This window comes from Lampetra fluviatilis, chromosome 62 (genome assembly GCF_964198595.1).
Source record: "Lampetra fluviatilis chromosome 62, kcLamFluv1.1, whole genome shotgun sequence".
NCBI lineage: Eukaryota > Metazoa > Chordata > Hyperoartia > Petromyzontiformes > Petromyzontidae > Lampetra > Lampetra fluviatilis.
In genome coordinates this window covers 7,754,690-7,767,877 of record NC_136336.1, presented here as the reverse complement: position 1 = coordinate 7,767,877, position 13,188 = coordinate 7,754,690, and the positions used below count along the sequence as shown (strand labels likewise).

Genomic DNA, 13,188 nt, shown 5'->3' with positions numbered 1-13,188 from the left:
TCCTGGGGCCTCCCCATGGTCGACTCAGCCTCAAATGCGTACCCGCGTCCCATTGAGTCTTCTGCGAGGCTCTCCTTGGCTAAGCAAGCGTAAAATAAGTGACTCAAATAACGCAAAAATGTCTGCCCTCTCGGTGCGGGCGGCGCGTGGGGCCTGCAGGACTACCCGTCGGTGGCGCACCTCATCCAGAAGCTCAGCGAGAACAACATCCAGCCCATCTTCGCAGTCACCAAAGACTTCTACAGCGTCTACCAGGTACAGTCTTCATCGTACCTGGACGTCAAGTACAAGTGACAATAAGCAGGTGGAGCGTTTGAGATATTGAGGTCGCGTGATCACAGTCGATGGATGAAGGTGTCACAGAGGCGAACAGAAGAACAACACTGGCAAAAGATGTATTTCAGACAATGGGATCTGTATTGCAAAACAAGGAATTATATATGACAGCCAGAATTGCAGTGTTACATAGGCCGATCTGTTCTCCTTTGTGGATTTGAAAGCTGTGAGTCTGTGGGTCTGCGTATGGATATGGGCCTCTAAGTCAGTCTATGGGTCTCTATGTGAGTCTGTAGGTCTCTACTTGAGTCTTTGGGCCTCTATGTGAGTCTATGGATCTTTCTGCGAGTGGTTCTCTGTATGTGAGTCTATGGGGTTTGTCTTTCTATGAGCTTCTGTGAAAGCTGGACAGTTACAAGACCCGAATGGCAAACTAGAAGCAACAAACATGTGGCTTTTATAGATGTGAAACATTTAATGGACAGATAAGTTAAATAGCGGCAGTGTATACAACAAGAACATTAATGAGAATAATTAGAGAAAGGCAAAGTTAAATGTATTGGACATGCACTCATAAAACAAGAGGCTGAATGTGAATGTGGTGTTAACTGCGGGGACTTCATAGGTACCACGAGAAGCCGGGGAGAAATTAGTTACAGAAGTAATTTGAACAATTGGCAGCAACTGGGAGGAGTACCCATTGCAGAGTCCTTGAGTAAATATCATGGATGGAGCAAAGTGGAAGAAAGGTCACGATCACCAACATCTCTGGAAGAAGACGTGGCACGGAGATTATATCATAGCCTAGTCGACAGCAACCCGCGGAGTCTAAAACGATATGGTCGCACTGCTGCTACTGCTTTGACAGTCACAATTAGCAACAACACTCAACACGCTGGTCCATAACAACACCGTGCGGCCTGAGCAAATGTCAAATATACAATCGGTGACATTTCGGGCAACGGCCCTACTTTAGAGCACACGGATAAAGGCCGGTCGAGCGATGGAGTTGGATGATGAGAGTTGGGAGACTGCACCTGCTTACGCCATGGGGCCTGATGGGAATTACATTTGGTAAAAAATGACATCCCTGTCGTCGTCGTTGTTGTTGCGGTTCATTCTCACCTCGTTACGATTGTGCACTCAGGAGCTGAGCAACCTCATCCCAAAGTCGGCTGTGGGGGAGCTCTCCAACACGTCATCCAACATCATCCAGCTCATCATCGAGGCCTACAAGGTAAATCGTGGCGAGGGGTGAACTGTGCAACGCGAGGTGGAGCGGCGGTGCGGTGTTTATCGGACCGCGCTACGAACCTGGTGACCCGGCTTCGATTCCCGCGCTTGGCCATCGGCATCGGTGATGAAAATCTGAGCCGATCTTGAGCTTTCACTCGGTCGACTTGGTCTTAAACGAGTACCTGGTGCGCTGTGTATAGAACATCAGCACCGGGGAGACAAAGGCGGCCAGGCACGGTGGTGGCTGCCCACCCCCGTCGTGTGCCTTGCCGGCCTTCACAGGTGCCGCTCGCCCAACAGCACTTGCCCCTACAGTCTGTTGAAGGTTATCTGGGGGGGATGGGTGTGGTCCTTTGTCTTTGTGCAGGCGCTCTCCTCGGAGGTGATCCTGGAGCACACGAAGCCGCCCGGCGGCGTCTCCGTGAGCTACACGAGCCACTGCAAGGACGGCAGCGTGCAGACGGGGGACGACGGAAACAAGTGCTCCAACATCCAGATCGGGGACGAGGTGAGTGGTTCCGCCATCACCGCCAACACCGCCACCACCGCCACCATCATCATCACCATCACAGCCACCACCGCCGCCATCACCACCGCCACCATCATCACCATCACAGCCATCGCCGCCGCCATCACCACCACCACCATCATCACCATCACAGCCATCGCCGCCAACACCGCCACCACCATCATCACCATCACAGCCACCGCCACCACCACCGCCGTCTCCTCGTTCATTATTGGAATGAATATCATGGTGATCGGTGCCGGGCCGGCACCGTTGGGAATCCTGGGTTCGAATGCAAGGTTCATGCGCCCGTGAGTAAAGCAGGGGGTTCCAAAGTGCAGCTAGTTGATGGTCTCAACCCACGGTCACCAATGGCCGCACACACGCACACACACGAACAAATAAATCGAACACCATCGCGTGTGTGGTTCTGCGCTTGGTTTGGCTGAATCGCGGTGTTTGCCGGTTGTTGGAGGAGGTTTGCGCAGGTCGGCGGTTCGAGCCCAGCGGCCGCCCTGGTTAACACTGCGGCACGTATTGAACATGAACTACTCCTGCTACTACGCGCTGTATGTTTCACAGTGGCCGTTAAAGGCCACGCGACGTTACGGCGTCACGGTCTGAATTTGCCAAGTGGCCAAATGTAAGCGTTTACCTCTGTGCATTGCTCAAGTGTTAAAATGCGCAGCGGCAGCATCGCCCCCTACCGTGAAACTACTGCACACCGTGTTTGTGGGTTCACCACAGCTTCTCCCCCTTGCACTGCTCTGAAGATTGGGCCAGTACCAAATGCACTTGTGAGTTGATTCCTCGACATATCTGCGGGGAAGGACAACAAACTAAACAACAACAAACTAAACACAAAAAGCAGTTGTAAAGAAACGAGTCTAGAAATGAGTCTAGATTGAAAACGGCTTCGTGTGTTTAGTTTGTTGTCCTTCCCCCGCACCTCCGATTAGCTCGGTTGGCTACGTACGGTGCGAAAGACGTTCAACGCACACACGTATCTACCACCACGACCGCCCTCCCCCGTCTCCCCGACCTCCCCCCCGCCACCTCCCCAGGTGACGTTCAGCATCGAGGTGGCGGCCACGGGCTGCCCTAACGACGGGAAGGAGACGCAGATCCAGCTGCGCTCGCTGGGCTTCAACGAGAAGGTGTTGGTGTCGCTGCGCTTCGTGTGCGAGTGCGAGTGCCACTCCACCGGCATCGCCAACAGCGCCGACTGCAACCACGGCAACGGCACGCTGGAGTGTGGCGCCTGCAGGTAAGGTGGTGGGGGGCGGGCGGGGAGGTGGGGGAGCGGGCGGGGGGTTGGTGGGGCGGGTGGGGAGGTGGGGGGGGTGGTGGTGGGGAGGTGGGGGGTGGTGGACGGGTGTGGTGGGTGGAGGGGAGGGAGTGTGCACGCAGATTATTTTACAAGTTGATCCACGGTACAATGACAAATCACGTGACAGGAACGTCACACATCAAGGGGGGGGTAACTGTTGTCGCGGTGTGGGGGGGGTAACTGTTGTCGCGGTGTGTAAACGAGACGAGGATATACGATGTCACATCAGATCACGATTGAAGTTGTCATAAAGAGTTTACAGCTTTAACAGGAAATTGTGATTTAGAAGGGAGGGTAATCAAGGACATTTGTGAAGTCATCATGTTCATCGTTAACAGCATCGGCGGTATCACCTCGATCATCTATTGCAACCTGCGTCTCCGGCGGCTCTTTAAGGACTGCTGCTTCGTGACGTCAGTTAGTGACGACCACCGTCTCGTGTTCACCACCACAGTGCATTGTGGCTCTTGAAATATTGAGATTTTTTTACCGAATTCGAAAAAAATTCTCTTCTTTTTATTTTAGTTGCCGACCCCTGTGCTGTTCTTTCACACAATAATGCAGGGTTTTTTTTGGGTTACATCGCGTAAATATATAAATGTGTCGCTAAGCCCGCCACCACCCGACAGCCAATTCGTAAAGGTTTGTCACGTAAACAGAACGTGCCAATTCGTTACTGGTATAGCACACTGGTTGTGTGTTGGAGAGCCAAGCCACAACATTTACATTCTGAGTACGACATTTCACCAGTAATTACAACTAGCTTCATCAGGCGACAGCTAGATGAAGCTTGATTTGAAAGAAGCTAGTTCTTTCACACCGTACGTAGCTAACCGTGCTAATCCTCCCCACCGTCTCCCTCCCTCCCTCTCCTCCCTCTCCTCCCTCCCTCTCCTCCCTCTCCTCCCTCTCCTCCCTCCCCCAGGTGCAACGAGGGCCGCATCGGGCGTCTGTGCGAGTGCAGCACGGACGAGGTGAACTCGGAGGACATCTGGGCGTCGTGCAAGCGCGACAACTCGTCGGCGGTGGTGTGCAGCGGGCGTGGCGACTGCGTGTGCGGCGAGTGCGTGTGCAACAAACGCGACAACGCCAACGAGCTGGTGTCCGGCCCGCTCTGCGAGTGCGACAACTTCTCCTGCGACCGCTCCGGCGGCGTCATGTGCGGAGGTGCGGCCCCGGAGACAGACAGAGAGACAGAGAGAGAGAGACAGAGAGAGAGAGACAGAGAGAGAGACAGAGAGAGACAGAGAGAGAGAGACAGAGAGAGAGACAGAGAGAAAGACAGAGAGAAAGACAGAGAGAGAGACAGAGAGAGAGAGAGAGGTGTTGCTGAGCGGCAGAGCTGAGTTGGGTGCTTGGGTGGGTGGTTGAGTGGGTAGGTGACTTGTTGAGTGGGTGGGTGGTTGAGTGTGGAGGTGGGTGGTTGAGTGGGGAGGGTGGGTGGTTGAGTGGGTGGGTGGTTTGTTGGTTGAGTGGGTGGGTGGGCGGGCTGGCTGGTGGGTGGGCAAGAGTGGGTACGAGTGGAAACGGTTGCTTCGGTGGCATCACGTGGGGAGGCAGGGAGGCAGGTAGCGCGAGGAGAGACCGAGGGAGGGAGCAGCTGCCAATAGGGGGCACTCTTGAGACATCTTGTTAAGCGACATAGTTATTTTAAACTCAGTGATTCCATGTTCATTTACTCATTGACCTCTCGGCCCCCCCCCCCGCCCCAGGCCACGGCAAGTGCGAGTGCGGCAAGTGCGTGTGTGAGAGCAACTTCACGGGCAACGCGTGCGACTGCCCGACCAGCAAGAAGGCGTGCCAGGCGAGCAACGGGCAGGAGTGTAACGGGCGCGGGCAGTGCGTGTGCGGGGATTGCAAGTGCAACGACAGCAAGTACCAGGGCGCCACCTGCGAGGTCTGCCCCACCTGCCCCGGCGCCTGCGACGAGCACAAGTGAGTGGCGGCGCACGCACGCGGGGGGGGGGGGGGGGGGTGAAGGGGCTGGAGCAGCGGTGCGAGTTGTCGCAGTAGGGGGGGGGGGGGGGGGCGCAGGCGGTGCATCGGCCAGTCGTCTCGGTCGGTCAACTCTTAGCACCCGGGTCCGTCCCGTGACCTCCTGCCAGCAGCAAGCCTTGCGACACTTCGTGGCCTCAATGTGCACCTGGCCTGGCACATGCGCTGTGGTGACATCACCGTCACTTAGTGGCGAATGGCGGGTGTTGGTATATTGGTGTGAGTGGCAGCGCTGCAAGCTCAGGGACCCGAGTTCGATTGTCGCTCACGGCCAACACCGGCGACGATGATCTGAACCGGTCCCGGGCCTCCCCTAGGTCGATTCGGCCTCAAACGGGTACCTCGTGCGGTGCGTATACATCGCCACTGGGGAGACAAAGGCGGCCGGGCGCTGTGCCGGCCGCTCCCTCCTCCCTCTCCCCGGCCGTCCGTGACCTCCGCCGTCCACCGTCCGTGCGCCGCCCGTCCCTAGGGACTGCGTGCAGTGCAAGGTGTTCAAGAAGGGGCCGAAGGCGGCGGTCTGCGAAGAGCGGTGCCGCACCCTGAACGTGGTGTCCATGGCTCAGCTGAAGCAGCCCGGGGAGCTGGACTCGCTGATGCACTGCAAGGCGAAGGACGAGGACGACTGCTGGTTCTTCTTCACGTTCACGCTCGACAAGCTGGGGAGTCCGCTCGTCGAGGTGCAGGAGAAGAGAGGTGCGGTGCTGGGGGGGGGGTGGGGGGGTGCGGGGTGGGGTGGAGTGCGATGGGGGGGGGGGGTGGTCGCGTGATGTGGGGGGTCGTGCTGTTGTTTTTTGGGGCAGAGGTAAAAGGCGCAGCCATGAAATTGCCAATTGCTTCCCCCGGGTTCGGCGGAATCTCAGCATGGGGCAGGTCGTCTGCGCACTGCTGACTTTGTTGGACTCGTAGGGATTAGCCCGGGATAATTAGGGAGCTGTCCCTCGCCGGCACACGGGCGCCGGTGAGCCTCGCATTGCGTCTGTACGAGATGCAGCCCTGCAATTACTTGCTACAGGTTCAGCAGCAGCAGCAGTCTCCCAACTCAAAGTGAGCGGTTATTACCAGATCGTCCGAATATTTTAACGCCATTGACGAGCGGCAAGGGAGGGGCACCTGGGCATCGATGTGCCTCCTCCCGTTGTATCTCTTAACTTTTGAAGATGCATTTGCAGCCGTGCCAACAACGTCTTGCTGATGCCGCTTCTATTTGAAGAGCCTCCACTAGAGGGAGGTGTGGGCACGTAGTCCCGGCGTGGGTGGCGGTCACGCCACGTGCGCTGCGCCAGTCCTCGTCAGATAAGAGCGTGTTAGTGGCTAGGGCACTGCAGTGGCTAGGAGATGTTAACTCCCTCCCCTGGTACGCAGGAGATCGTGGGTTCGATCCTAACCCTGACGCCTGCTGCTGTATATTTGGAGTTTGCGTGTCTCTCTCTCCACTTGGTCGCGTGGATTTTTCTGCGGGTCCTCCGGGTTTTCCCTCCACATTTAGAATCGTGTGTTTTAGGTGGCAGTATTTGGCTTTTATACATTTTCACGTGATAAGCCACTTGTGGCCAGCTTGCTTCTGAAGAAGTGCTTCATAGCTCGGTGGGCCTTACCTGGTAAATTAAATAATAAATCAGTTTTAGTGGAGGGTTTCGTGGTTTGTGTTCGGGATCGGTGTTCAAGAAGGTCAGGTTTGGTAACTGTGTGAGCGCTTGGGGTTCAGGGTTGCATTTGGGAACTCGTGTTGAGCGTTATATTGAGGACCATTGTGAAGGGTTTTGTCAGAGACTGGTGTCTTTCATTATGCACCTACATTTAGCATTCGGCTTGGGGTCTGTGTTCATAATCAGGGGTCTGGAGAAGGGGTGTGGATACCCTATTCATGGTTATGCGAGGATTAGGGTGCTTAGGGCTGTGTTCTATGCTGGGAATTTTCTAGGGCCATCCTATGGCTATGTCAAGGCTATGTAACAGCTATGCTTGGACAATGCTGGGGCTATGTTCGGGCCATGCTGAAGCGATGCCATGCTGAAGCGATACTAGGGTGATGCGATGCTAGGGTGAGGCGAGGGCTACGCTGGGGCTATGTTTGGGCTTATTCCAGGGTTATGTTGGGACCATGCGGGGGCTGTTCTGGGACTGTGCTGGGGCTATGTTAGGGCTACGCTAGGGTTAGGCCCGGGTGATGAACCCATGTCCGTCACTCGGGAGCAACACTCGGGGTGATGGAGCCGCGTGAAGGAACAGGAACACTCGCTCGTCACCGGGGCTCCTGCGTCGACGCTCGCTAATGACACGCGCGTCGACAGGCGATCCCGGCTGACAGGTGTGCGGTGCCTCCCCCCTCCCCCTCCCTGGGTGCCTGCCTGTGTGTGCCTGCGTGCGTGTGTTTCTGTGTCCGCGTGTGCCTGCGTGCGTGTGTGTCTGCGTGCGTGTGTGTCTGTGTGCGTGTGTTTCTGTGTCCGCATGTGTGTCTGCGTGCGTGTGTTCTGTGTGCGTGTGTGTCTGTGTACGTGTGTGTCTGCGTGCGTGCGTGCGTGTCTGCGTGCATGCGTGCGTGCGTGTGTGTCTGCGTGCGTGTGTGTCCGCGTGTGTGCCTGCGTGCGTGTGTGTCTGCGTGCGTGTGTGTCTGTGTGCGTGTGTTTCTGTGTCCGCATGTGTGTCTGCGTGCGTGTGTTTCTGTGTGCGTGTGTGTCTGCGTGCGTGCGTGTCTGCGTGCATGCGTGCGTGCGTGTGTGTCTGCGTGCGTGTGTGTCCGCGTGTGTGCCTGCGTGCGTGTGTGTCTGCGTGCGTGCGTGCGTGGGCAGAGTGCCCCACGGAGCCGAACATCTTGGCGATCATCGCGGGCGTGGTGGCGGGCATCGTGCTCATCGGCCTCGCGCTGCTGCTAATCTGGAAGATGCTCATGACGATCCACGACCGGCGGGAGTTCGCCAAGTTCGAGAAGGAGAAGGCCAACGCCAAGTGGGACTCGGTGAGACGAGCGTCCGACTGGCCCGGCTGGCACCTCCCCCAGCGCCAGCCCCCCCCTCCGCGTCACCGCCACAGCCCCCCATTGCGGGGGTTTCGTGTCTTCTGCAGGGACAGGGGCATGGGGGGAGGGGTGGCGGGGCCACACGGAGGAGACGCGCCACGGTCAGCATCCCGGCAAAGTTTAACACGAAACACGAACGCCCCCTCCTTGTTTGTGCCGCCACCACCTCCACCCTCCTCCCCCACCACCAGGGAGAAAATCCGATCTACAGGAGCGCCGTGACCACCGTGGTGAACCCCAAGTACGAAGGGAAGTGAGCGCTCGGGGTGGCGGGGCCCCTGGGACGCCGGCTCCCTCGCGACGACCGCTCCACCCTCCTCACCCACTCCACCCTCCTCACTCACTCCACCCCTCCCCTCGCACCACCCCCCCCCCCCCGCCGCCTCGCCGTGTTGAACCCATCCTCTCCCTTGTCACTTCAGAATCTGTAGTTAGACCGGAGGAGGAATCCGATGAGCCCATGAAGCTCTGTTTCACAGATGTCCAGCACGGGCACCACGGGGTGAGCGACTTACCTCGCTCCCCCCCTTCCCCCTTCTCGTCGCTCTCTCCCTCATTCCTCCTGGCTGTCTCTCGCAACCCCTCCCCTTCCCCTCCCCTTCCCCTCCCCTCCTCCTCCCCTCTCCTTCTCCTCCTCCTCACCTTCCTCTCCCCCTACCTTCATCGCCCAACGCACGAACCTTCTCGCACGCTCACCTCTGACCTTTGGCGGCACTCCGTCGGCCGGGGTGCGTCCCACTCCCCGGCCGTGGAGATGACCGTCGCTTCGCACCCCCCCCCCCCCCACTCCTATGCAACCGTCGTCGCTCGTTACGTCCGTTCTGTGTTTTTTTTAAGAATCGTGTAAAATAATGAAAGAAAAAGACCACGCGCGGGTGTTGGTCACGTGACCTGTAATGAACACTAGCACTGCTCAAGTGAGTTCTGTGCCACTTTCCCGCGGGCGTTTATTGGCTGCCAGGGTGATTTAAATGTTTTTTTTTTAACACGTGTCGGTGGGTTAGGACTTTTTGTTAAACGTCGAAGGTAAAGGCGCAGCCTTGCGGCGTGCAGAGACCTCCAGAGAGAGAATCCCCCCCCCCCCACATCCTGCCCCCTCTGTAGAGGCTTTTTGTTGGCCTACTCTTCCACACTGGACAGACGTCTTGCGAAGAGAGGGGGGGGGGGAGGCCTTGGTAGGGTCAGTGAAGGGACTAGGCCGGCGTTGTTAACTGGAATGCTCCGTGGGCCACTGGCGGCCCTGACGTGCGGCCTCCCGACAACCACACGAGTGACAACACACAGAGTGACAACACACAGAGTGACAACACACGAGTGACAACACACGAGTGACAACACACGAGTGACAACACACGAGTGACAACACACGAGTGACAACACACGAGTGACAACACACGAGTGACAACACACGAGTGACAACACACGAGTGACAACACACGAGTGACAACACACGAGTGACAACACACGAGTGACAACACACGAGTGACAACACACAGAGTGACAACACACAGAGTGACAACACACAGAGTGACAACACCCTCCCCATCATCATCATCGTCGTCGTCCTCGTGCTGCTGCTGTCAAACCCAACAACGGTGTTAAACGTGTGGCGGCCCTCCTCACACCGATGATGTCTTATCGGCGAAAGTGGACCCTCCCTCCCGCCCCTCTGAAAATTAGCGAAGAACACTGGTCTAGGCTCTTGGTCACCTCGTCGTGTGGCGGTGAGCGCGGGTGGGGGAACGAGATGGGGGGGGGGAGGGCCGAGCTGTGGGGGACGGATCGCAGTACCTCTCGCTACCCCCGTGCGGGCAACGAGAGCGGAGTGATGCGCCAAAGCCTTGAAAAAAAATCCCTCCCCCACCCTCCCCCCCCCCACCAAAAAAAAAAATCGTTGCTTTTGAAATTACATTTTTTTGTAAGCATTATTATTATTTAAGAAAGCCTGAGGCCAAAAACAAATAAAAATGGAAAATGCAATTCCTTGCTGTTTTATGTAAGCACGCCAAACGCAGTGAAACCCACTGGGGGGGGGGGGGGGTGGGGGGGTGGGTTTTGTGTTGCGAGTGCGTCGTTGTCGTCGCCGCGTCTGCTGCTGCTTCTGCTGCTGCTGCCATGCGCGTCGCGTGCCCTCGGCCAGCATTCCCTTTCCATGGTGCCGAGCGGTAATAATTCCCGGTGGGGGTGGGGGGGGGTGCGAGTGCGAGAGTAGCTGCGGCTGGCGGGCTGTGACGGAGACGCTGTTCCGGCACGACCGACGAGACCTCGGCTTTGATTCCAGGGGTGTCGGCAGCCCGCCCGCGGTTAGACTAACGTACCGCCGTTGAACTTCTTTCGCACCACCGTGCGTAGCGAACCGTGCTCGTTGTAGGTGCTGGGAACGGACAACTAAGACACGACAACAAGCGGTGTTGGGGGTGCACGCGCGTGTAGCCGTGACGACGGTCTCGGCCCGGTCGCCAAAGTGACTGCTCGGAGCCCTCGTACGGATCGCGTGGTGTCAGCTCGGGCGTGAATTCCACCTGCCCGAGAATGTAACGGGACGTTCGCTTCGATCGCGCCGCGACTAAACGCGTGAGAAGGTGGCGGCACTCGCCACCAACTTACCGTGGCGGGGGGCGGGGATGAGAGGCATTTGGACCGGACCTCGGAATTAGTTCTGCGTCGTCACCTTTCACGGAGTCCGTTGTCTGGTTTCCCGAGAGGAAGTGGATTTTTGCCTGTGGCAACGCCGCGGCCTACAGCCGCGGTGACTTTCATCGGGGGATGTAAGGAAAGAGAGGACGAGACGAGCGTTGTAAAGAATCGTTTTCCGCTCCGACGATCGTGCGCTCAACTATCGCGTCGGCAGCTGCAGCAGGAGTTTCGCTTGTTCGACTTTGGTCCCCTCAAGCCGAGCGACCACAGTGTTATCTTGTTCTGCAGGATTCTCGTGGCTCGGCTTTCGCGGTCGTGCCGCTACCGCTGCAGCGTAGCTCCCCGGCGTCTTGTAGCGTCGTATTCCTCCCCACCCCCACCGCCGCATGTCGTTCCCACACAGTGCACTGACGATCATGCTCGCACGTGCCGGATTACTGATTATTCAGTTGGCAGGATGCGGAGCGAAACGTCGGACTTGGTGAGGGACGACGTGCGGCGCGACCCGACGGCGCGGCGGAGGAGAGGGCTCCCGAGCGCTCGAGGGACTTTTGCCTTAATTCACGCCCCCCGGTGCATTATGGGGGGTTGGGGGGCTTTTGGTTGGGTTCACACGGAGCCAGGTGCGGGCGTGCTCGCGGTCACAGCGTAACGCCGAGACCACCGCCATCGTCATAGCCATCATCCCCCTGACGCTAATAAAATGGGTACGACATTGGGTGGCGTTACCGGTGGTCGTTTTATGGACGGAGTTGAGTCGACTCCACCCAAGCGCCCACCCCGCCATGGGAATGTGGAGTTGCCACCGAGCCCTCGGCAGAAGATGAATCCTCTCTGGCCCTGCTCGTGTTGACACGGGGAGCCCGCTCATCTCCAATGTCGGCGACGGATAAAATAAAAAAGATGAAGGCGCAGCCCTGCAATAGCTTGCTCGTACAACTGCTGCAGGGACGACCTCAACTATAGCGGGGGGAGGGGGTATGTTGGCCTACTTTTCCACTCTGGGAGTAGGGGGCGAACATTAATCGGAAGGGGTAAGCCTCTGGACTCGCGTGTCTTCACGAATGCCGCCCCTGCCTGCCTCTCATCTCGGTGTGAACCCAGATTTTGTTGTACAGTGTTTCCAGATGCAGTGTCTTAAGATGACGTAAAGCATCGGAGCTCTACTGCCTTATCGATTTCTACTTGATACAATTTCATTCTTGCTTGACGATTACAATTTCCATGGTAGCCATCATTCCCACCCGACTTTGTGAATAACGCAAAACTTTTTGGTTGCGTCGCTGCATTTACTCTGGTTTAAGGTGTCTCGTTGTGTTCGCGACTGTGCGCGTGTGGTTTTTAATTAACGAAAAAAATATTTGCCAGGATGCTCGGCAAAGAAAAGAATGCCCGCCGCTGATTGGCATTGTGAGATTGTTACTTTGTTTGTTTTCACGAATCTACTGCTGCGTTCAGCGATGGGCCTAGAGCGCTCTGCAGTGGCGCTACCTACGCGGCTCTGATTGGACGGCGCCGAGCAACGGCATTGTGACGTCACGGACCTGCTCGGCCAATGAGCCCGCGTGTTGCGTGCGCGCGGGAAGGTTCGGCGCCTCCGATTGGCTGGCTTTCGACACGCGCCCACCGATCCGTTGTGAGCGCGTTGGTGCGTCCCTGGGCTGCTCACGAAGCCGTGCAATGGAGAAGCGCCCTGGAGCGCTCTGCCCAACTGAACGCCACCCCCACCCCACCCCACCCCCCCCCGTGTTGTTCACGCAAGCCCACGCAGTCCTAGTAACGTACTGTAACACATGCAAGGTTTTCTTTTTTTGATTATTTAATAAGGAAAAGAAAGTAACGTGAATAATAAAAGTGACTTTTTGTAAACACAACTTGGTCGGTCTTGCGTCGTGGCCCATCGTCGATGTGCGGAGCGGTGGCGCAGTGGCGAGCGCACCCCGCACCCCGCACTGTGGGTCCAGCCACCTGACTTTGACTCTGGCCTCAGGCGGACAGCAGTGGCGAGCCATGCTGGGGCCCTCCCCTAGGTCGATTCAACCTTAAATGGGTACTCTTAGGTTTTTTCGGGAAAGTCACGTAGGTAAAAATATATAATAAAAATAATAGAAATAATTATAGAAATAAAATAACAAATCACGACGTTTCAGGCGCAACACAAGCGTCCGTCATCAGGTGGGACAACCA

General features: G+C 57.1%; 1 protein-coding gene across 1 annotated transcript in view; it reads left to right on the top strand.

Annotated features, from left to right (window-relative positions):
- The window catches only part of LOC144951351 (integrin beta-1-B-like), a 39,486-nt gene extending 26,611 nt beyond the window's left edge, over positions 1-12,875 (top strand). The window contains exons 8-16 of the mRNA XM_078881567.1: positions 160-255; positions 1,424-1,513; positions 1,880-2,020; positions 3,085-3,287; positions 4,276-4,517; positions 5,063-5,285; positions 5,818-6,041; positions 8,138-8,304; positions 8,556-12,875. Coding sequence (XP_078737693.1) covers positions 160-255; positions 1,424-1,513; positions 1,880-2,020; positions 3,085-3,287; positions 4,276-4,517; positions 5,063-5,285; positions 5,818-6,041; positions 8,138-8,304; positions 8,556-8,621 — 1,452 coding nt within the window. The 3' untranslated portion in view covers positions 8,622-12,875. The remainder of the gene's footprint in view (positions 1-159; positions 256-1,423; positions 1,514-1,879; positions 2,021-3,084; positions 3,288-4,275; positions 4,518-5,062; positions 5,286-5,817; positions 6,042-8,137; positions 8,305-8,555) is intronic.
- The last annotated feature ends 313 nt before the right edge of the window (positions 12,876-13,188 follow it).